Source organism: Triplophysa rosa, linkage group LG22 (genome assembly GCF_024868665.1).
Source record: "Triplophysa rosa linkage group LG22, Trosa_1v2, whole genome shotgun sequence".
NCBI classification, from domain to species: Eukaryota; Metazoa; Chordata; class Actinopteri; order Cypriniformes; family Nemacheilidae; genus Triplophysa; species Triplophysa rosa.
The window spans coordinates 1,604,276-1,629,094 of record NC_079911.1 but is presented as its reverse complement, the minus strand read 5'-3'; the positions used below and the strand labels follow the sequence as shown (position 1 = coordinate 1,629,094).

Below are 24,819 nucleotides of genomic sequence, written 5' to 3'. Positions count from 1 at the left end.
TGTGTGTGTTAGTTGGTTAGACTCGTCAAAACGAGCTGTGATGATTCTGCACGTACACACAGTTAGTTCCTCTTCTGCGGTTAAGCTAGTTTCCTGTTTTTCTGTTACAAACAGTCTAATATTCGACAGAAATTTTCACTGAGCAACACAGCAAACACATTTAAACAAACACAATGCAATGATTATTAATGAAATTCACTTATTGATTATATAGTAATTCCTTCATACTCATATTCTGAATAATATTTCCACACTGTTAATATGTGGTACAAAGCATTGTTCACTGCTTGCATAGATACATATAAGTAATGTAAATAAACATATTTACTTAAGTAACTAAACAAAATGCATGTATTTTATTTGTCCATTAGTACTGTTGATGAATTCAGAAAAATTTGAGTTGAATAAACAGCGAGTTAACACATGTGCAACTACCTCCACATTTAAATGCAGTATTGAGCTCAAATCACAGAGGTCACTTGAATCTTGTTTGACTGTTACAGGGACAGATGAGCACACGTTAAAATCACGAAGGTGGCGACGGTGGTCAGTTGCGAGATGGCTGTAGGATGTGGGGTTCAACGCCTGTAGATACAGGATCATTTGTTACAACAATAAATTGAAATAGAGCTTTGATTTATGTGATGTTTACTTGTACATGTATTAATAATGATTAAATTCATTTATTTTCTTACATCAAATTTAAGTTTTTTATTCATGTTTATTCTATAGTTTTCTGTAAATAAAATGACATTACTTCATGCATTATGTCATTGCTTCACTGAAAACGTATGCATTCACATTTTTGTAGTCTGCATTAATGCATAGATGGCATATGGCAATACAATTACATTTAGTAGCCTATTTTAATACAATATATCAATATATAGATAAGCGTCTGATAAATGACTAAATGTAAAATGTAAATATAATTTTCAGGAAAATGAATAAGTATTGGTCAGCACTTATCAATAATATTGTGCACAAGTGTAGGTGTGGGCTAGCAATGCATTTCTAGGGTACATTTAATTTATAAGCAATAATACTTATATTCCTTGACAATAAAATCAGCAGTGCTCTCCTAAGGCGAGATCGTAGAGCAGCTACCCGACGTCTCCTTTGTGAAGGCATTACAAACGCTGGGAAAACTCATGGAAGGTAAAGTTATAGCATTACTGATGTTAATGCACCTGTCTCTCATAATTTAAATTGCGCTTGTTATTACGTCACATGGTTAATATCTGGCCCGTGTACACTCCAGTACAGTAGGCGGCGGATATGCACCACAAAAGTAATTTGCTTCACGCCATTAAAAAGGAGAAGAAGATCATCAATATGGCGGACAACGGCCGATCGCATTCACACTACACCCATTCAGTGAAAGCAGTACGTACCCATTTAGCCCCGTTGAGTACGTACCTACTGAAATTGAGTACTTACTCATTGAGTATGCGATTTCGGACTCAGCCAATGACTCATATTTCTCGTTCACTGAAATCTCGAGCACAGCGTCTTGGCTTAAAAAAGTGTCTAAAGCACGAGCCAATGACGTTCGAGTGTGAGCTTTGACAGAGCATATGATTGGTTGAATGTGCTGAACGAATACGCCCTTCACTGAATGAACGAGCCTGTGTTTGAGTCTGAACGAGAGAGATCTCGTTCGTACACAAACCTGCTGATTCTCGTTCGTGAACGACATGAACGAGCTGTTACTTCTCACTCGTGAACGAAAGATGCAGGTCTCTTGTTCAACAAGTACAGAAATGGACACAATGTAAAGATCCTTACGAAAATAATAAAATAATGCAAGCTGATAAATGTAACAAAGACAAATTAACATCGTCATTTTTATTGCATGGAAAATGTCAAGCCCTGTTTACTCAGTTATTGTACTGCAAGCACAGGTGTTTTGTGTGCATTTTGTATCATTTGTTGTTCTTTCAAATAAAAACGACTTCATTGCGTTTAATTCATGTCATGCACTTCTCTAAAAACTGTAAAACAAAAAAGTATTGGTTAACTCTCATTCGCGTCACGTCAGCAAATAGCATTCCAGTTCCGGCTGTGAAGGGACATGTAATTGGTTAGATCTTCCACTGAACGAATACGCCCACACTGACCAGTCGCCGTTGAGTCTGGACGAGAGAGAGAGAGAGAGAGATCTCGTTCGTGAACGAATTGAACGAACTGGTACATGTGGTTCATGAACGAATTGAACGAGTACACTGTAGGTCGCTCATTTAGCATGTGAGTCTCGTTCAGCAATCAGCAGAAAGCGGATGCAAAGCGCAGTTACAGGTAGGCTACTTTGCACACTTGTTTATTTAAAATACATGAACTTCACGTTTAACATAATCCCAGATTTATGAATGTGTAAATGACCAAGCAATTAACTTTTAAATTATGCAGAAAAACCTTGTGCGTTGGTCATCTGAACCACTTATTTAGACTTTTATTTATTTATTTATTTATTTAATGAGTAGATCAGAGACACACATTTTAATAAAGCCTGTAATCACTTTATACGTCCATTAATACGTTCGTTGACATAACACAACTCTTTTTCGCCACCTGCTGGCGTATTATAGAAATGGTCACTGAACGAATCATTTTGGTGAACAAACTGAAAAAGAACGAATCACTCAAATGAATCATAATTCCCATCACTACCCGGAGCGCACAGCTCTCATGCCGGAACGATTGTCAGTTCGCCCCGCTCCCCACTCGGCGTGGATTCGCGTCGGACCGGTTATAATAAATAGCCTTAATACAAGTACACAAGTGCATAAAGAGTAAAACCAGCATCGGTTTGTCCTTCAAACCTAAAGTAGTTAGTAGTGATGGGAAGTCCGGCTCTTTTCTGCGAACCGGTTCTTTCGGACAGTTCGTTTCAATGAAACGGTTCAAAAGACCGGTTCACCGATTCTCTTACGCTCTGACGTAATGACGTCACTCGCCCTGACGAAACGCGTTAAGTCTAGTATAGTCCCGACCGGCTGGGATGAAAATACACTCGGCACATTCAAATATAAACCAAAACCAGTAATCATAATTTATGTCAGTTAACACATCACGTCATGATCTGACACGTTTCTATACGTTTTGCAACTAAAGCACCCAAATAGGCACAGTGAAGTGCAGCAAACTATGACATTCTTAAAGATAAAAAGTGAATAATTAATCTTCATCAGCATTTTACAGAAACTATATGATCCATGCATAATTCAATATGATTTATGTGTTATTAAATAAACTTATGCTTTGCCAGATTGCTCCATATATTTTAAGTCCTCGGTTCACGTGCGCTCGTAACATTAGCACAGCATCAGTTGTCCACACTGTTCTGTAGCCTCACGGTGAATCACGCATGCTCACTAGCTAAGCTCATCGGTTCTCACTCACACAGTCGGACCGACTCGGATGTGTCCGAAAGAAGCGGCTCTTCGGTTCGTGTACTGCTGAATCGAAATCTGTTGCGAACCGGCTCTCGACTCGAGAACGAGAACCGCTCTAGCAGTGGCATGAACGTAAACGGCGCTGCAGATTGGTTTACGTACAGTGATAAGGCAGTAATAAAGTCCTAAACATCTTTCCAATGTGTTTTATAGTATCACACCTCTGTTTTATAAAAATATCTGACTTAGACGCTTTTTATCTGCTTTTAAAATTACACGCATGCGCAGTATCATCGCTTCTGAATCGGACGTGTCCGAAAGAAGCGGCTCTTCGGTTAGTGTACTGCTGAATCGAAAGCTGTTGCAACCGGTTTGTGTCCGAAGAAGCGATTCGCGAACCGGCAACCGGTCCGTCGGTTCACAAATCGGACATGTCCGACAGAAACGGTTCTCGTGACTCTAGATTCTTCTAGTCTGAGAGAGCGATTCAAGGAATCCGCTTGCTTCTCGCACATCATGATTACGTCATGTTTAGATTTATATAATATTGTTTAGAAATTAAATAAGATGTAATAAGACTTATGAAACAAATAAATGTTTAGTTTATTATTTTTACGAATGTGACCTGACGCCAATTGACCACGGAATAGAAAGCGACTACGCCACCCTGGATATTCGCCAGGGACGAGAAAGTATTCTTATACCTTAAACACACAAGTTCACTTCAGGAAGCGGGAGGAGATGTGAGTTTAGAAATATATATACACTTTTATTTAAAAGATTCTGACACAACATCAATAACTGAAAATAAAGAAATATAAAGGATAAAAAAAAAAAAAACTAGGATGGGAAAATACCGCAGTAAGCAGCCTGGCCAACAAACCCTTTTAAACAAACCAAAACAAAAAGGAACTGGAGCTGAGGCACGCCCGCAGGGACTAGGGACACAATAGGCCACACCACACCTCACACTGGTTACACCGGGGTACACACGCTCAAGCGCACACACACCAACACACCACAGCACTCGTGGGAGAACACCAACACCAACACCCCAAACTCCACCCCGCCTTCAGCACTCAGCTCCTGTAAGGAAAATGGATAGGAATAGGTTTGGCACAAGTTTCAAGGGTGCAGGCACTCTGCAATTACTGTGCACTACAGTGCAGTATTGCAAGTAGGCGCTCTACTTGCTCACAATAATGCACCTTCACACAATACAAAATAACAAGTATAAAGAAAACAATATAATAGAATCAAATTAAATTAAACATGCCACTACAGCAGCACCATCAGGGCTAGCCCATGTAACACAGCTGGTTAACTGCAGCAACTAAACAAAAGAAAACAAAAAAAAAGAACATGAAAACACTAGTGCCAAACAAAGCAATGTAAAATAAAAAAATAATAAAAAGTAGAAACAGCAAATGCAACAAGAAAAACAAGTTAAACTATAAAGAAAAAAAACGAACAATAACATAAGGTGCAGCAACAGCGCCCCCGGATAACTCCCACGTAGCTCCAATGCACAGGAATAATCGCTGGTAGCGACGCGACCAATCATAAGGGTAGAATCTCCTACCCCAAGATAAGCAACCAACAGATGAATGCACTGGGCGGTCGCGGCTCGTTCAAACAATCGTACACCTCCGATCTCGTAACTCAGCCGATCGGGTAATCACACCAATGTGCGGAGGACAACTCGATCCGTTTATTGGGAGACTGCGTACGCAGCCAACCCACAAAACATCCGGAATATTAACAGACTCACTCCAGCTCACTCAAGCTTCCGCCTGTAGAGGGGCAACGCCAACCAAATGTCAGCCACAAGGTTCCTCCTAACGTGCCGTTCTGCCGGGCGACCGGATGTAACACCGAAGCAAAAAGGGCGGGACTAGTGATATCAACCCCCTTAACCATAGGCTATATATATACACCCCCATATCGACTGATAGGACAGCTAATAATCAAATCCACCAATAGGCGCAATGGAAGACTTATTAGCCCAACCACACAAACAATTCTTTTTAACCTTTAAAATAATTAACATAAAAGCACAACTGCACAAACGTTTTCTGTAATGCATTTTAAGCAACATTAATATAAAGAATATGTTTGTACAAATATTTATGACCATCATAAAGTGTGATCTGTGTTCAAATGTTTATGTTTATGTTCATGTTGCAAATGTAGTTTCTTATATGTACAGTAGGGCTGCACGATAATTTATCGCGATACCACTAAATCCTATTGAAATCAAGCTGGCTCTATCAGCTAGCTTAGCTATAGCTTGAATAGCTTCTCCGCTCGTGCTTAACAGTTCAGTTCAGCGTGTAGTAGTGTACTGTTGGATTTACTGAAAAGTCGTTGATACTGGCTGGTTTATGTTGAGTCGGATGGGTTGTCATGCACGTCAAAAATGAGTAACTGAAGGAATTTGTGGATAAGTGCTTTTTGTAGACGCGAACCGTTTCGAACGATTCAGTCCGATTTGGTGAACCGGTTCGACCAGTTCACTAAACAGGGGTGCAAACTTGTCACCTTTTGGCGAAATTCGCCGTTTTCACCTTGAAATGGGTCATTCACGTGATTCGTGTAGATCTGTAAAAAAAATCGTGGGGGGGGGTCGTCGGTCGTCATCTGTCTCATGTCACCTGTAGCGGTTTTTTCCCCTGTTGGCAAAGTGATGGACCCGCACTACTCTGCCTCTGATTGGCTCACCTTAATGTTCTTTCCCTCATCATCCAACCAATCTCACTCCTGAAGCCTCACTTTCAGACGCTGCAGGCAACCGTCCATATTTCTAAAGGCTATGTAAAACCAGTGTTGCCAACTTGGCGACTTTGTCACTAGATTTAGCGACTTTTCAGACCCCTTTAGCGACTTATTTTTCAAAAAGCGACTAGCGACAAATCTAGCTACTTTCTGAATGAGCCTTGGCGACTTAGCGAAACATTCTGCTTCACGTCTATTGCCCCGCGAGAGCGAGTTTTTGCCTTCCCAGCGCAGCACCGCCTCTGTTCAGTGAGCGGCAGGGAGAAGCAGCACATTCAGTTCAGACCGCACTGACGCGTGAATGAGAGAGGCATGTACAAACAGTGTTTTCAAGAACTAATCACTTATTGACCTTGTTTGAGCATTTATGATTTAAAACGCGATGACTGTATGGACACATGAACACAAACGGACTTTAGCTGTTCAACGAAAGTGACTGCTAGTTTTAAGTGGTTGAGTTCACTCACTATTACATATTTTTTTGTTGTCTGCCAACAGAAACAGAAAAATAAGTCATTAAGAGCCTATTTATTGTGCATTTGGGTGTATTGTTTTAATATAATACTGTATACAACCGCTCAGAGAGTAGAGATATGAAGCAGACCTGAAGCGCTTAGCTTGTCAGATTCTACGTGATGACGTCACTGATATGCAAACTAGCGCGTGACGTCATCTGGCGACATTTAGCGACTTTTCGGGTAGGCTTTAGCTACTTTCCATTGAAAAGAGTTGGCAACACTGCGTAAAACATGAAGGAACAAGCTAACGGTAAGCAACTTATTTTTTGAGGTAAATGATGGTTAGATTAGCCTGTATGTAGCCAGCTAAATTAAGTTCGCTGGAGAGCTGGACGGAATGCATTTGTATCTGCTGTAAATTATGGTGTTCCAGTTTAAATGGTGATTACCGCGTGAGGCTGGGTTTATTTTTATTATTTTATTTTTTTGGCGCGAGGCTGCTGTTGTGATAGCTATGAAGATTGTAAGTTACGTTATCGCTACAGTAGTTCGCTAACGTTACCCTTTGCAAAAATGCTTCTCAGTCTCGCCCTTAACATTTGTCTCACATATCAGTAAGCTATTACTCATATTACGACATGAAGTCGATTTGAGAACTGTTCGACCTACAAGTAAAGAACAGCGTGTAATGTACAGTAATATTAGTATCACTCAGCTCAAGTGTCAGCCTGTAACAGCCTGTTTCATGACGGAGAAACACCTCACGTTTAGCCCGTCAGCCGCTTCAAAAATTTGAGTGCTGAAATGAAGATTTACAGTGGTTTATTTGCCCTGACTAAGTTCATGTAACATCTTAACAACAATCCTTGTTGATTTTAGACCATAGTTGTCGCTCAAACGTTTTTTAATCATATAAAGGTGTTTATCCTTGAATGGTGCACTGCAAAAAATGCTTTCCTACTGAGAGTTTTTGTCTTGTTTTCTAGTCCAAATATCTGAAAATTCTTAAATCAAGAAGCATTTTCTAGCAAAGTAAAAATTATTGTCTTGTTTTCAGAAAAAAAAGTCACAATTAAGTGAGTTTTACCCTAAAACAAGCAAAATAATCTGCCAATGGGGTAAGCAAAATAATCTTAAACAATTTTGACGTTCGGTTTATTTTTTTCTGAAAAAAAAGATTTAAGAATTATTAAATATTTGGACTGGAAATAAGACCAAAATGTAAGAAAAGCATTTTTTGCAGCGTGTTACATTTTCTCCCTATAAACTAGTTTGACTTGCCTTTGCGTGTGAAATGTGCTATGTGAATTAACTTGCCTTTACCTATGTTGGCATTTAACTAGCGGGGCGGGGCTCGGGGCGGGGTTTAGTTTGTCACCTTTTTCACCCCTGACGAGTTTGCACCCCTGTACTAAAGAGAACCGGTTCAAATGAACGATTCGTTCGCGAACCGGCCATCACTAGTAGTTAGGATGATGAAACCAACAGATCGACCAGAAGGACATTTTACAGAGGTGTTTTTATTTTGTCTTTCTGCTGTCACATGGCGGCTGCAGCACCACGGCTGTGATAACTGAAGCTTTGCGTGTACATTTGGGCGGCGTCATGCAAACATTACCACATACTGACGTAGAAATGTGGGGGTGTGATTGATCGAGGCGTTTTAGGCAGATCTCGATCAATCATAAATCATTTTGTGCAACACTTTTTGACTTAGTTTTGTGACTTTGGAGGTCCTATACAAGCTCAAATGGTTGCATAACACTCTAAATCAAAAGCAAAACAGGAATTTCTGTCATATGACCCCTTTAACAATTCTGGTCGCTCAGCGCAGTGTTATGCGTGTCTAAGCTCGCAGCGGTTCTTTAACACAAGTGTATGCTTACTTTTTTGAAAGAAATAATATAAACATGATAACCATATGCAAAATCAAGTCTTTATTTAGATATTGTATGTTAATTTGGACAGTCTGCTTGATTAGCAGTTTTTACTTTCATACCGAAATTTGGCACAGATTGTTTTAATGTGAATCGGTTCTCTGAACTACCGACCGACGTAATTCAGTCGTTGCCTTTAAAGTATTGAGTTCGCAACCCTATACATACGACGCCCTTGCCACTAGTTTTACTTAATTAATATTGCATATAGGAATTTATAGTCTGTTATATTTGACCTGTGCTTCTCTATCCTTTATCTTAAATGTATGCTGTGTATACAAATGTACGTGTCTGTGTGTGTGTGTGTGTGTGTGCGTGCACGTCCGTGTGTGTGTGTCTATGTCTATGTGTGTTAGTACGTGTGCATATTGTGTGTGTGGAGTGTTTTGTATGTGGGTATGTCTGTCTTCTGTGTTTTCACCTTTTTCTTGTTTTTACAGGTACAACTTTAATTGGTTTGCTTATAATCAATGTGTCTCATGTACAGCTGTTTTGTAACAATGAAAATTGTAAAAAGCGCTATATAAATAAAGTTGAGTTGAGTTGCCACTAAGTGACAGTGTTCAGGATGATGCACTGGTGTCATCTGTAGTGGTTCATGTGCAATTATGCCATCAAATCTATGGATACACAAGAAATGGCTTTTTGAATAGCTGTCCACTGTAGTGACCTCAATGCATGAAAGGGTTAAAACATTAAAAGAAACTGTTTGATTTTATGGAATATAATGTTTGTCATGATCCTAAATGTTTAACTTAGAACTGAACTGAAGTTTTTTTTATTGTTTATTATTCATTTCACAGATATACACAAGTAAGGACTTGTATGAATATGTAGATGCCAGAAGAGAAACACACTCTAACTGGATGAGGTGAGATATTATAATAAATATCAGAAAAACTGGATATTTACGGATATCTACTGGAATGCAAGTGGCCTCTTAAAGGATTTATAAAAAAAATATGAATCACTTTCATGTTGTTATTTGTAGGGATGTCGCATGATTAATGTCACAAATATTTTGACAGTGTGTGTGTGTGGAGCATTTTAATGTGTAAGAGAAAGACACAGCACGGGACTTGCCGCGCAGGAGTAAATTTCCGAATGAAAGCGTCTTTACCGGTCGGTAACTTTACTTCAGACTGGAGCAGGCTGTCTGACAGTAGCCCCGCCGCTCGCGACATCCTTTGACATCATACAGTGGTCGCGTGCACACAGTTCCCTGTACTAAACAACTTGTCAAAGTATGTTCTGTGCATCCTGGCCACGTGCACCTTCTGAGAGAACAGTCAGCTTTTGTGGGCGGAGTTTAGAGGAGAGACGTGAACTGAAATGGTTGTCAGTCAGCATCAGTCAGAATTGCTTGCATTGGATGTTTTTTTTCTCAAATCATTTTGCAATGTAGCCTATAATAATCCAACAGTTTTAGTTTATTCTTATTTTTAGCTTATAGGCCTAATGTGGAATGACACTTTTTAATGAAGTGTTTTGTTGTAGGGGTAAAGAGTAATTTACATTACATTCTTTTAGCAGTCAGTTATAGGCCTAATTAATATAGGCTATTCATGAAGGGAGAGGGCTCAATTTTTTGTTTGAATTGACTTTGTTTTGCTCACTTTTATTTAAGTTGTATTGTATTTTATTAAAAAGCAAGACAAATTATAAAAAGCACATTTTGACCATTCAGTCTATGTAATAGTGAAAAAAATGGCTAAATAAATAGAAGAAATGCAAAAAAACATGTTCAGTATTCGTCTTTCGGCCAAGTGCACCATTTTGGTGCATCCCTAGTTATTTGACATTCTACAGTGGAACACAAAAGATGTTAGCTAGGATGTTAGTCACAATTCTAAAAAGACTTTTCACAATTAACTTTCAGTGTATGGAAAAAGGATTCATGGTGAATGAAAGCATCTGTTGACTAATGCTGTCAGTTCCTACATTCTGTCTTTTGTTGTCTACTGAAGAAATAAAGTAATACTGGAACAACACGAGGGTGAGAAGATGATGAGTATATGATACCAGAATACAGCCAACAGTTTGGATGGGAGGGGTTAAAAATAAGAGGACATTGTGAAAGTTGGTTTAGAGGTAAATCAGAGCATTGCATGTAGATGAATGATTATGAAGATTTTTTTCAGAACTTGGAAATTGTGCACAGAGAGCTAAGGAGAACGCAAAAGGACCAATTTGATGTCAGTTTGATTAGGGTTTTTAAGGGATATTGACACTTTGAGACTAAGCTTGTTTTTAATACCTTGTTTTTTGTCGGTCTCTTTCTCAGATATGTAAATTGTGCTCGCAGTGAAGAGGAACAAAATCTGGTGGCATTTCAGTATGAAGGAGCGATTCTGTACCGATGCTGCCGGCCAATCAAAACTGGAGAAGAATTGCTAGTCTGGTATGGAGAGGCCTATGCCAAAGATTTTGACATCACTTTTGACCATCTGTGGAACACTAAATGCTCTGACAGAGGTATGAAAACATAATTCAGTCCGTGAAATATTATTTTAGTTTAGAGCAGTGGCGTAGCCAGAATTTTATTTTTGAGGGGACCTGTCTGTAAATGAGGGGGCCATGATGTATATGTATAGGTTTCTATACATGTATATATTTATAGGTACTAATATACTTTATAGGTGATACACCTGTATTATTCAGCTCATTTCCTATATAGCCTAGGTCTCTTAATCTGGTCCTCGCAACCCCCCCAAACCCCCCCCCGCATATTTTAAGTCTCTCTCCAGAGATGGAAACTCGAGTCCGCGACTTGGACTCGAGTCGCACTTAAGTCGCAAAACAGAGACTTGCGACTTGACTTGGAATCGTGATTCATGAGACTCGTAAAATACGCAAGTCATTTTGATAGAACATACATTCTTCCTTTACCTCCCCACATGACAGCATCATATAACACATTTGTCTATTAATTCCCAATCCATTATGTTATGCAGCAAATGTCACAACGATTCATCTCTAAACACACAAAGTCAGCATTATTATAAACGACAAAATGTAGCCAAGTCTTACTTTAGTAGCTTCTGTCCAGACCATTTAAGTGCAGCAGATATTATAATGGATGATTAACTTTAAATAGTTTACATCAGTATTAATTTCGGTGACGAAAACTATAACGAAAATATTTGTTAACGACATGTTTTCACTGACGATAACAAAATAAAAATGAATGCGTGATACCGAAAACAGTATTAAAAAAAATACTGACATTTTCGTTAACTTATAAAAACGAGACGAAAATATTCTTGTCCGACCTGGCGGACATCAGCTTGCGCGCATGTGCTGCTTATCTCATATAAGCGGTAGAGAGAAGTCTCTGGGTAAAGAGGAAGCACTGACATATGTATTCTGTGTCTCCACGCGGTTAACAGTGCGTCTTATTTTCCTTCACAATCGCCGGTAAAGCACCACAAACTTGAAGCGCGACTGCAGGCGAGTCACCCTGAAACTCATTACAAAGGCAAGCACGAACATTTTATATGCCAATGTTAACTTATCCGCTAATGCCAGCTGCTGCATAACGTGAAATGCAACATAAAGTAACAGTTAAGCCAAAAGAAGTGATGAAGTAAGTTGTATTGTATATTAAAAGATTGAATGACATGCTAAAGATCAAAGCAAGTATGAAACATGTTTGCATGATTGAAGAAATGTAAGACAGTTTCTGTAATATTTCTTTTTTACAAGATATTTCTCATTCAGTCTCAAGCAAAGAGTGCAGCTCTGTTCTTCAAAGAGGCATGCCATAAGCCAATAGCGCTTCAGTGTGAGCCCTGTCAGAGTGTTTCATTGGTTGAATGTACTTGATGAATACGCCCTACAGAACGAGTCATTTAAGTCAAATGAGATTGAATGAACTAGTACATGTGTTCATGGTCTAATATTCTCTGTATATGGTCTAATATTCTCAACAATTCATATCCAGTAGTTACTGAACTTTTCTGAAAAATAAAGGTAATGACCTGGTTTAATTTCATTCTAAGGTCAAGTAAATTATGTAAAAACAGTTAAATCTTTGTTTGGAACATTTAATTACACATCATGCAATTCATTACATTACTTAATTTAGCCTAGATTACAGCAAAATGGTTCATATTAGTACATCAGTACTGCACATAAAATGTATTTTGATTTTGCACCGGTAAATGTGGCGCAAAGACCTAGTAAAAAGAAGAAAACACAGGATATTACACCAGAATCAGAACTGGTTCGAAGCACTGGTTTGAATACCCAAGACATTCTGTAGAGTTAATTAGTTGTAATATTTCAAAACTAATTTAGCTTCATACACTGTGAATTACAATAACTGAGAGAACTATTGCTAAAAATAGAACAGAGACTTGAGATGTGACTTGGACTCCACCTCAGAGACTTGAGACTTGACTTGGACTTGGACCTCCGAGACTTGTGAACATGTCTGCTCTCCATGAATGAACTGTTCCGATTGACATGATCCCTACACAGTGTTCACTGCTCTCTACTCCCTGTACACTGGAAATCGGCTGAAGTTTGCTTTTTAAGTTATCTTCAGAACACGAATTTGCGCTACACGACTGCCTGCAGCGTCTTCACACACGGACAAAACTTACTACGGACGTTTGAAGGGTTATTTAACCGCAATCATGAGATTTGCGTAACGTTAGTAGTTACGTTTAGTGCACTTCAATGCCCTTTATGTCCACTTCGCAGGGCTTTTACGGGCGAATTGAACAAACACCGGAAGCGGTAAGAGACATACATGTAACTATTGCAATATTTTTTTTCCGATAGTGTATGGATAGTGATACCTCTACTATCGATAATTTTTTAAAATCATGTCATATACATGCGGCCAAAAGTAAGTGAAAGCGAGCATGGCGAAAAATATAAGAACGCTTTGAGCTCTCAGAGCTGATGTGTGGGTGTGCTTTGGTTTTCAAAAGATGTCATGGAGTAATGAGTTATATAAAATAATGCTGTTTGTAGGCTTCGCAAGTCATGACACAAGTCACTTGGCTACTGCAGTGCATTAGACAAAAAGTTTATTAAGAAAAGTAACAATGACATGTATTGTGCTTTCACGGATGTGACACCAGCACATTTACAGCACGGATGAACCAGAGGTTTTATACTGCCCATGTTCAGTGTTTTAACTGTAATGCACCACAACAGCCAAGTGACTTGCGTGAGCCACCTTATTCCCCTGTGCTACCCACTTGAGGGGCGCAATCCACAGTTTGAGAACCCAAACCTCTGATCTAAAGGTCCATGCATCGCACATCATGGCCACTCTGCAGAGGTAAGGGATGTTTTTACACTTATTCTTACAGAAAACGCCCGCTGGTGCACAGCATGTTGTGTTTCTAGCTCTACTTTTTACATTTTCTATTTAAAGTATTGCAATATATAGCAAATGTGTATCGTATCGAAATACATAGCAATATATTGAATCGTGACCTATCTATCGTGATATGTATCGTATCGGGAGGCACTTGCCAATACACAGCCCTATAAGAGACGCATACAGAATATGCAGAGGGGAGTCGTGGGGACCAGGATTAAAAACCGCAGTAGCTCAGTGGCTACCAGTCAAACCATTGGCTTTCCTTTTACATGACAAGGTGGAGTGTTCGAGGGTAAGAAAAGTTTCTGTTGAAAAATCTACAAGAACACTACAAGAAGTCTAATCCAGTGTAATCATTGTCTTTAGCAGTCTACTCATTTTCTTGCTCATCTTTTCGTAATTTATAAAAATATATATATATATATTGTGCGCACCTGCCATCGCAGCATACAAATTAAACTCTTGGTGCAAAAGTCAAGATGCTACGCACAACACGTGACATAATTAAACCAATAACTTTGAAAACAGCGGGGAGCACTGATTGGTCGATCAACCAGAGTAACAAATGAACAATTCCTTATTTTTTTATTTTAAGCAATCAAAAATCTGAGGTGGCCGTACATGTAAATGAAAAGGCTACGCTACTGGTTTAAAGGCCCTCTTATGTAGCCCTTTTCCAACATGTAATATAAATCTTAGGAGTCCACAGAATGTGTCTATGAAGTTTCAGCTCAAAATACACCACAGATCTTGTATTATACTGTGCCCTACATGTCCATTTTGCCTGCGTTGAAAAACAGGCTGTTTTGGTGTGTGTCTCTTTTGGTGTGTGTCTCTTTAAATGCAAATTAGCAGCTGGTCTCCGCCTTCTTTCCAGCTGAAAGCGCAGGGCTGTGCGAGCCAGTGCTTCCAACAGCAAAACTGAAAAGAATGGTCATTAAGCGAATGAGAAACACTGTATCATCTTTAAAAACCAAACACATTTTGTATAAGTGAGAGTACATAAGACAAATTCGTTATTTGTTTAAAAACTGAGCATGCTGTTTTCTGAGTGAATGCACAAATGCGTTACTTCTGTAAATCCGGCACATTGCTCTTATAAGTGACAGTTAACATGATAAGCATGAAAGCATGCTCTCTATGAGTGAATGCACAAACGCGTCATGTCTTTACAACGTGCACATTGTTTTTATACGTGACAATACACGGGACAAACGCATCATATCTATAAAACCGAAAACATGACCCATTATGAATCCAGCATTTTACTAACATTCGTGAAGCATCACGGTGTGGAAATGACTTCACCTGATGTCTTCTGCACATTCCGTTGATAAATAAAACTAATCCACAGTGCCTTCAGAGGCTCAGATGTAGGGAGTAAATGAAGACTTGTATGTTTGTTTTTATATCCAACAACTGCACACCGTAGTTGTTTCAGAGACATGCTTGTCACTGGCTACAACTGCTCTTGAGTGAAAATGGCAGACAGCGTGTCTCTGGCGGAAGGTGGAATCTATGCTCATAAGGCGGAGTCTGTGAGCGGTCATGGGCCGGGCGTTATCAGAGTGACATCACTTTTCTAGGAAATCGCCAACAGCCTGTTCAGTGTGGCTTTTGTGGTTTATATGAGTTTACGAAAAACGGAATAGATGGATTTGTATAATTTAAAGGGTGGTTCTGCATAGGGGTGGGCGATATGAGCTCAAATTCATATCACTGTATTTTTCACTGTCCAGTCGATATCGATATTACGATATGATAAAAAAAATGGAATCACATTTTAGTACACCTTAGTGAAATTATAGGAAAAATATTAACCTCATATAACTTTAAAAAAGTCAGGGATGGGACATAGACCTTAAAAGACTTTTATTTAAACATTTAATGAACACATGGGATAAAGAAAATGAAAATATTTTGCTACATGGAAAATAAGGTAACTCAGTTGTTAAACACTGTAATACTTTCAATCAAATCTTTTAAAGCTTCAGCTAGTACCAACCAATACTCACATCAACTTTCTTAAAGTTTCTTTTTAATTGTGCAATTGTTTTTTTTCAAACAGTGCAAAATTTCAACATGAGGTAGAAATTAAATATTATGTAAAATAAAATAAAATACTTTATAGTACATAGGGGATAAAGAAGATTACTACAAGGAAAATGTAGTTTATACAAACTTAAATACTGTAAGCTTTTTAAAGTACACATTTCAAACCTCAACCATCAAGTATTCAAACAGTGCAAAGTGGCAACATGAGGTAGGCCTAAATTAAATATTATGTCAAATTAAATACAATATTTCAAGTACGTTTTAGGAGATGAAGAAGATTACTAAGTAATAATCTTGGAAAAAAAGGTTACACTTTTCACACAACCTCACATCGCATCAACTTCTTCACAAGTTCTGTGCCAGGAACACCAACCTATTGACCATTTCTGGCTTCAGTGCCGCCCTGCTACATGTGACGACGTTGCCCCCAGTGCTGAATGCCCTCTCAGAGGGCGAACTTGTGGCAGAAATACAAAAGTAATTTTTTGCTTGAAGATCCATGAAATCGCCACCAATCCAAAGGATCAGTCTCACTGTCTGGTGTCATTGCCAGAATGTAGCTGTTTAGCTCTTGCTCAATGATCTGCTTCTGTGAACATGAGGCCGATGCACTGCTGGTCTTAAAGAAGCTTCCAAGGCTCTTCTTGGGCTTTTTGGCTGATGGTAGTGGAGCAGTGGCTGTTTCTCCCTCCCTTTCAGGTTGATCCTCTGCAAGAGATGATTCTACCAGTACCAGGGCAGGGTTCTCCTCCAGGAGGGCTTCAGTCTCTGAGGCTGCTCTCACTTTAATTTCCTCCAGTTTCTCAGGGGACAAGTACATGGTTTTAAATCTCGGGTCGAGAAAGGTTGCCATGGTGAGTAGCTCATCTGTTGCAGGATCAGTATACTTGCTATTCAAGTAATCAAGAACCTTAGTTTTGATCTCTTGGGTCACTTCGGTATCACCCTCTTTTGGATTCAGAATCTCTGTATTTAACAGATGGATGACAGGCTTCAAATAGGACACACTGACATATGCTTCTCCTGACAGGGCATCTGTAAAATCTTGGAGTGGCTTCAGTGCTGCTGTGACCGACTCCAAGGCCGTGTCTTTTGTCTGCTGCCAGGACTTGTGTAATTGCTTTCTCCTGTTCCAGGACTCTTTCAATCATCTGCAGACGAGATCCCCACCTTGTTGCAGATTCTGTGATGAGCTTGTGTGGGGTAGTGTTGCTTTCGTCAACGAAAATTATGACGAAATATGGTCGTCAACGAACCTTTATCACGTGACGAAAACGAGACGAGACGCAACGTAAATGCTGGTCATGTGACAATGACTGTAATTAAATGTATAATGCAATATTGTTGACGAATAAAAACGAGACTAAATGTGGTTTACAAAATAAAAACTATGCTAAAATGTCTTTTCATTTTCGTTGACCAAAACGAGACGAAACGAAATGTTATAACGTTATTTCGTCTGATGCTTTAACCTAGATGCGGAGCTGAATGTTATTTAAATGTCATCTGGCTGCGCGTGTCTGAGTGAATTATGTGCACAGTTTAACATACAACACGAGTGATGGTCGAGGATTTATCTGTGTCTGCACTGTATGAGGATATGAACAAACGAACTTCATCTCCAGAGTTGCTCTGAGAGTTTATTTTACGAACGTTTACTGTTTGAGTGAAGGTATCTGCAAACACAAAAAATCAAGCGTCTAACCAAAGACCCGTCAAAATAAAAGTCCCGTTAAATTGAACACTCAGACAAAAAATACTTTAGTGAACTATAATAACTTTAAACCTCTCTAGCTCCAGTGCTATGTGCAAAAGACGACTGCATTAATTTACTGCATTCTGTATGCTACTACAGGGCACTGAGGGCAGTCACTCTTCTCCTGTTGGTTCTTTGCAATGCTGGCAAATGTAACCTTCCAGTTGACTTGCGAAATCACTTCCATTTGTTTTATTAACCCATTTAATCCCAAATCAAAGTAATAGGGTGAAAAATAATTCAAATAGAATGACAATACAAAAAAGTCACAATAACTACAAACATGAAATTTACAACATGGACATTGAAAATTTAGACTGTAATGCATACATACTGTAGATTCACATTCAACTATTAATTGTAGAGACTTGATCATTGTTAGAGACTGGATCATAGTTAGCACATTTGAAAACTAGGGCTGTCAAGTGATTACAATTTTTGATCCAGAAATGATATGGCAATTAATCACAAATTATTCACACATCAAGTTTGGCTAAGAAATTACCCCCAAAAAGAAAAATGTAAAGTCATTATCATGTAAAGACACATTACAAAAAGTAGCTTCAAAAATAAATATAAAATAAAACATTTATTACACAGACTTTTGAACCATGATGAGAATAAGTAAATGGTGAGTGATTTTGTGTATACTATGCTTAATGTTTTTAATTAAAATGAAAATATGAATGTGGCGACGGAGGCGGGACGAGAGCCATGGGGGAAGGACGCGAGGCCGGTGGCGCGAGTGATAATGAGTGTCAGCTGTGCGTTACACCGGTCTCGCATCCCTCACGGAGGAGCTCCGGAAGCATATGAGGAGGAGCGACAGGAGTGTACGACGAGAGAGGACCGGGCCCGGACATGTGTTAAGTTTTATTTATGTTTGTGTAGCCGGCAGTCGACCGTGAGGTGGCTGCCGGCCTTTTACTTTTGTTTTGTTGTGTGTTTATTTGGATTAAAAGTTTGTTTAAAGTTCGCCAGTTCCCGCCTCCTTCCTTCCCAACTTTGAACTGTGTTACATTGGTTCCGAAACCCGGGAAGAAGGAGAGACATGCTGTCGAAGAGCCCTCGCCGCCGAGGGGCATCGCGGTGCTGAGGAGTTCGGGCAGCTCGGACGAGGGACGTCCGCCAGCGGCTGCCCGAGGCGGTGATGCTGGAGCAAGTATGCGTCGGCTGGGACGGAGAGCTCGCTGCCGTGCTCCTGGGCCGAGGTGGGTGGCTGCCGTCCGAGAGGGAGCGGAGGAATCGTCGCCGTTGCCCGTGGGCCGAAGCCTGCTGCCGTCCGCCATGAAGGGGAGGAGCAGGAGACTCGCTGCAGGCTGCCCTCAGCCGGAGGAGCCATCGCCGGCCGCCAGGGGGCGGAGAAAGATCGAGCCGTCCACCGAGTGTCCAGTACCACCGCATGGCACCACGAGGAAGAGACTCTCGGCTGGCTGAGGACCGAGCGACAGTGTGTCGGGGAACCGGACCAAAATTTTTTTTCCCTCTCTCGTCCCTGTCGCTCCTGGCGCTTCCGTCTCCGTTCTCTCGTCTCGTCTGTCCATACCCCCAGCCGCTGGGGCCGCCGAGACTGGCCCCCCGGGGGGGGAGTAGAGCACAGTCTCGTGGGTACCCCCAAGCCTGTGAGGGGCGATGGGGGTATGTGGCGAGGGAGGCAGGATGAGAGCCGTGGGGGAAGGACACGAGGCCGGTGGCGCGAGTGATAATGAGTGACAGCTGTGCGTTACACCGGTCTTGCATCCCTCACGGAGGAGCTCCGGAAGCACCCAAGGTTTTTCCAGTTGTTCAGTTGCAGTGCTTTGATCATGTTTGATCCACTGTCGGTCGTCATACATACTTGACGTGACTCTTTTAAACCCCAACACAAAAATGCATCCCTTAGACCCGATGCGATTATTTTCCCGCTGTGGTCGTCGGGAAAATATGAAGTTTGTAGGCATTTGCTGTGGCAGGTGTGTTTGACTAAAATATTTACGGTTGGGGATCTCGTATCTTGGCTCCAGAGTTTGAATCAACTTTCTGAAACCTTCTTTCTCCACAGTCCGAATGGGTGCCATGTTCTTCGCTATGTGATGTGGTATTGCACTTATGTCTTTCCATCTTTTACTCGTCTTGTCATACGGAGTACCGGCAGCGAATGAAGACTTTATTGATTGCTGAATGGGAGCCATCCTCGTCTTCGGGCGTGCGCCGCCTCCGCCTTCGGGACGATCTGTTGTATGCATTTGGGTGCATGTCTCATATTCGCGGACATGCATGGTTTTCAAGTGGTGAAAGAGATTGCTAGTGTTTCCACCTTTGGCTGCAACAACACGGCGACACAACTTGCAGAGTATGGTTTGTTGGTCGATGTCAGAGATTTTGAACCCAAACCAGTTCCATACGACAGAGGAGCCTCCCCTTTTTTTAACTAATTCCTCCTCGTGCTGTTCAACAACCTCACTTTCTGCGCGTGCGCTCATCTTTTTCACTCAAATCTCACGTTCAATCTCATGAATTCACAAACGCAAGCTGCAGTTGCTTGTGCACGCTTGATTGTTGCTGTGGCGTGTTTGAGTAACGTTCGGCGGTTTGTGCTCTATTAATTTGGACTGTTACGGCGCTCTCTGTTTGATTACTAATGCCTGTGTAGCGCAAAGTTGGACTTAGAGGACAAAAGATTAAAACGTTCGCCCTCGACTCTGTGTCTTCATTAGCAGTGTTAACAGTTGACAAATTGAACAAAACAATATAAATGCAAAATTAGAGTTCATGAATATATAACGGTATGCATGATATAGCAAAATTCATATCATGGCACAAAATAACCCGGTAGTCACGTACATACCGGTATATCGCCCAGCCCTAGTTCTGCACACACACTGGCGACTCAAATTTTGTTTATAATAACATGTTAAAGTGTATTTTCCGGATTAGGGGGGCTTTAAGAAAGAATATCTCTGGTAATCTTTAGGTACCTCACATTTATTCAGGCAGTCACAATGAAATGAAAAAAGATTTTCAGTTTTTTCTGATTGTGAAGAGATTCAAAATCGTGATTTATGAACCTCAGCAATTTCATTAAAATGTTTTTTCTGTAAATGTTTTGACATCTTATTATGTAATGTTTTGTCTTGTAATGTTGATTGACAGTTTAACTGTGCAATCTGTAAAAAGAATATTTAATGTCTGATATTTTCTTCTGTTCTTTGTCGTCTTTTTTAGAGACCGGATCATGTCCAGTGTTTTCCTGCTCTGTGTGTTCATTGTCATACACGGCTCAAACTTATCTCCACAAACATATGAGAAGATGCCATCATGAGGAGTGTGACAAACTGCTGAAATGTGGAGAGATTGACAGTGAGGACATGGTACCTAAAATTACCTTGAAAACAGAACATGTATCATCTGAGAATCTCTGCTCTGCCACCCAGAACGAACTAAAACACAGAGAAGAAGGCAAGGAGAAAACTCACCACTCACTACATCAGAGTACAAAGTACATACACATAAGAGAGAAGCCGTATCACTGCACACAGTGTGGTAAGAGTTTCTCTCAGTCAAGTCTTCTTAGTGAACACCAGCGCACACACACAGGAGAGAAGCCGTATCACTGCACACAGTGTGGAAAGAGTTTCTCTCAATCAAGTCTTCTTAGTGAACACCAGCGCACACACACAGGAGAGAAGCCGTATCACTGCACACAGTGCGGAAAGAGTTTCTCTCAATCAAGTCTTCTTAGTGAACACCAGCGCACACACACAGGAGAGAAGCCGTATCACTGCTCTCAGTGTGGGAAGAGTTTCTCTCGGTCAAGTAATCTTAGTAGACACCAGCGTATACACACAGGAGAGAAGCCGTATCACTGCACACAGTGTGGGAAGAGTTTCTCTCAGTCACAGAATCTCTGTGTACACCAGCGCACACACACAGGAGAGAAGCCGTATCACTGCACACAGTGTGGGAAGAGTTTCTCTCGGTCAAGTCTTCTTAGTGAACACCAGCGTATACACACAAGAGAGAAGCCGTATCACTGCACACAGTGTGAGAAGAGTTTCTCTCGGTCAAGTCACCTTAGTGTACATCAGCGTATACACACAGGAGAGAAGCCTTATCACTGCACACAGTGTGGGAAGAGTTTCTCTCAGTTAGGTGATCTCAGTGTACATCAGCGCATACACACAGGACAGAAACCATATCACTGCACACAGTGTGGGAAGAGTTTCTCTCAGTCAAGTCATCTTAGTGTACACCAGCACACACACACAGGACAGAAACCATATCACTGCACACAGTGTGGGAAGAGTTTCTCTCAATCAAGTCGTCTTAGTGAACACCAGCGCACACACACAGGAGAGAAGCCTTATCACTGCACACAGTGTGGAAAGAGTTTCTCTCAATCAAGTCGTCTTAGTGAACACCAGCGCACACACACAGGAGAGAAGCCGTATCACTGCACACAGTGTGGAAAGAGTTTCTCTCAGTCAAGTCGTCTTAGTGTACACCAGCGCACACACACAGGAGAGAAGCCATATCACTGCACACAGTGTGGGATGAGTTTCTCTCGGTCAAGCACTCTTAGTTTACATCAGCAAACACACACAGGAGAGAAGCCGTATCACTGCACACAGTGTGGGAAGAGTTTCGCTCGGTCAAGTAATCTTAGTGAACACCAGCGCACACACACAGGAGAGAAGCCGTATCACTGCACACAGTGTGGAAAGAGTTTCGCTCGGTTAGGTGATCTCAGTAAACATCAGCGTATACACACAGGAGAGAAGCCGTATCACTGCTCACAGTGTGGGATGAGTTTCGCTTGGTCAAGTTATCTTACTGAACACAAGCGTGCACACACAGGAGAGAAGCCGTATCACTGCACACAGTGTGGGAAGAGTTTCTCTCGGTTAGGAGATCTCAGTAGACATCAGCTCATACACACAGGAGAGAAGCCGTATCACTGTACACAGTGTGGGAAGAGTTTCTCTCGGTTAGGAGATCTCAGTAGACATCAGCTCATACACACAGGAGAGAAGCCGTATCACTGTACACAGTGTGGGAAGAGTTTCTCTCGGTCAAGTCTTCTTAGTGTACACCAGCAAACACACACTAAACCGTATCACTGCACACAGTGTGGAAAGAATTTTACCACATTTAATAGTCTCCAAATACACCAGCGCACACACACAGGAGAGAAGCCGTATCACTGCTTACAGTGTGGCAAGAGTTTCTCTCGGTCAGGCACTCTCAGTGTACACCAGCGCACACACACAGGAGAGAAGCCATATTACTGCACACAGTGTGGGATGAGTTTCTCTCGGTCAAGTCATCTTAGTAGACACCAGCAAACACACACTAAACCGCATCACTGCACACAGTGTGGAAAGAGTTTTACCACATTTAATAGTCTCCACATACACCAGCGCGCAGCGCACACAGGAGAGAAGCCGTATCACTGCACACTAGAGATGAGCTAAAATGTCACCCGCATCCACTGCTTCAAATAAATTATCCACCCGCCCACACATATAATTTTCTCTGATATAGATATCCGCACCCGATCGTCACTTTAATTACTCTAAATCTTTGTTTCAAGCATGATGTTATCAGATTCAGTGACGTTATAACTAATCTGTCAATCTCTGATAGTAAAATAATACGCTGATCCTAAAATGCTTTTAAATGAACATTTATTTATAAACAAAAGTTTGTCTTTGGCCAGATTAGCCTACATTTTCTTAAAAAAAAAACAGGCTTTACTCCCTTCAGATTTTGAATATTGCTGTTTCTGTCACTGCAACACACACAAATGTCTGGATAACGGTACATTTTCAAGCTCTGTCTGTTCAAATAATTTGGAATATTATACTGCAGCTTTCCAAACAGTGGCTTTTATATACTTTTACTATACTTTTGTGGCTTTCATATACATACACTGCCTCACAGTCGTTGCATATATACATACCCAGCACTTGATTCATCCTTGTTAACCACTTCGCTAAAACGCTCCCACATGGCACTTTTCTTTCTTTTCTTTCTTTCTTAATTTTTTTCTCGGATCTGTTTCGCCTCCATTTCTGCTTAAAGAAATGGACCCCCCTCTACCGCTGCCTTCCTTTGTTCTTCCTTTTGCATATTTCTTTTAAATGAGTGCAAATTAGCGTCTACCTGATGGAAAATCAGTGTTGGGCAAGTTACTCTGAAAAAGTAATTAATTACTAGTTACTAATTACATATTCAATAGTGTAAATAGATTACTGTACAAATTACTCTCTCCAAAAAGTATTTAATTACTTATTACTAATTACTTTCTATATCCTATATTAACCTTGATTAGTTAAGTGATTCAAGGATAGTCATGAAACGGCTCTTCTAATAAATAATATAAAACTACATAAATTAGCATTATTAACTGACCAAAGTATTACAAATGTGAGAATTATACATTAAAGCACGGATTTTAAAGTCAGACTTTGAATTTTGATGTCAATTCCACTATTGCACACACATATTACACAAAGTATTTAGTTTAATTACATCAGAAATAACTAATTAAATTACAGAAAAAATAAGAGTAATCCCTTACTTTACTATTTCGTGGGGAAAGTAATTAAATTACAGTAACTAATCATTTAGTACCTAGTTACAACCAACACTGTGGAAAATGCATTTAAAACGCATTCGATTTTAGAGAAATGTAGTTAATATTTGTGTCATTAATGACTAATCTCATCCACCCGCGACCCACCCGTAATTAATCAGGATGTATTTTTTATTTCCCGACCCGCGGATCATCCACAGTGCCTGCGGATGTAACCGCCATCCGCGCATCACTACTGTTAACAGTGTGGCAAGAGTTTCGCTCGGTCAAATCGTCTTAGTGAATACCAGCGCACACACAGGAGAGAAGCCGTATCACTGCACACAGTGTGGGAAGAGTTTCTCTTCTTTTACAAATCTCAGTGTACACCAGCGCGCACACACAGGAGAGAAACCGTATCACTGTTTAGCGTGTGGAAAGGGTTTTACTAGGTATAGTAACCTGAAAAGACACCAGCGAAAACACAGAAGTCTCTGTTTGAAGAAGAAACTTCTGTCACTATTCATGCAGGTCACTTATCAAAAC

The 24,819-nt window shown here is 40.5% G+C and overlaps 1 protein-coding gene across 1 annotated transcript in view; it reads left to right on the top strand.

The window, feature by feature from the left end:
• Positions 1–24,819, top strand: part of LOC130545903 (zinc finger protein 271-like) — a 90,886-nt gene that overhangs the window by 38,466 nt on the left and 27,601 nt on the right. Inside the window, exons 4-6 of the mRNA XM_057320827.1 lie at positions 9,369–9,436; positions 10,850–11,040; positions 20,922–21,155. Of these exons, the coding sequence (XP_057176810.1) occupies positions 9,369–9,436; positions 10,850–11,040; positions 20,922–21,155 (493 nt within the window). The remainder of the gene's footprint in view (positions 1–9,368; positions 9,437–10,849; positions 11,041–20,921; positions 21,156–24,819) is intronic.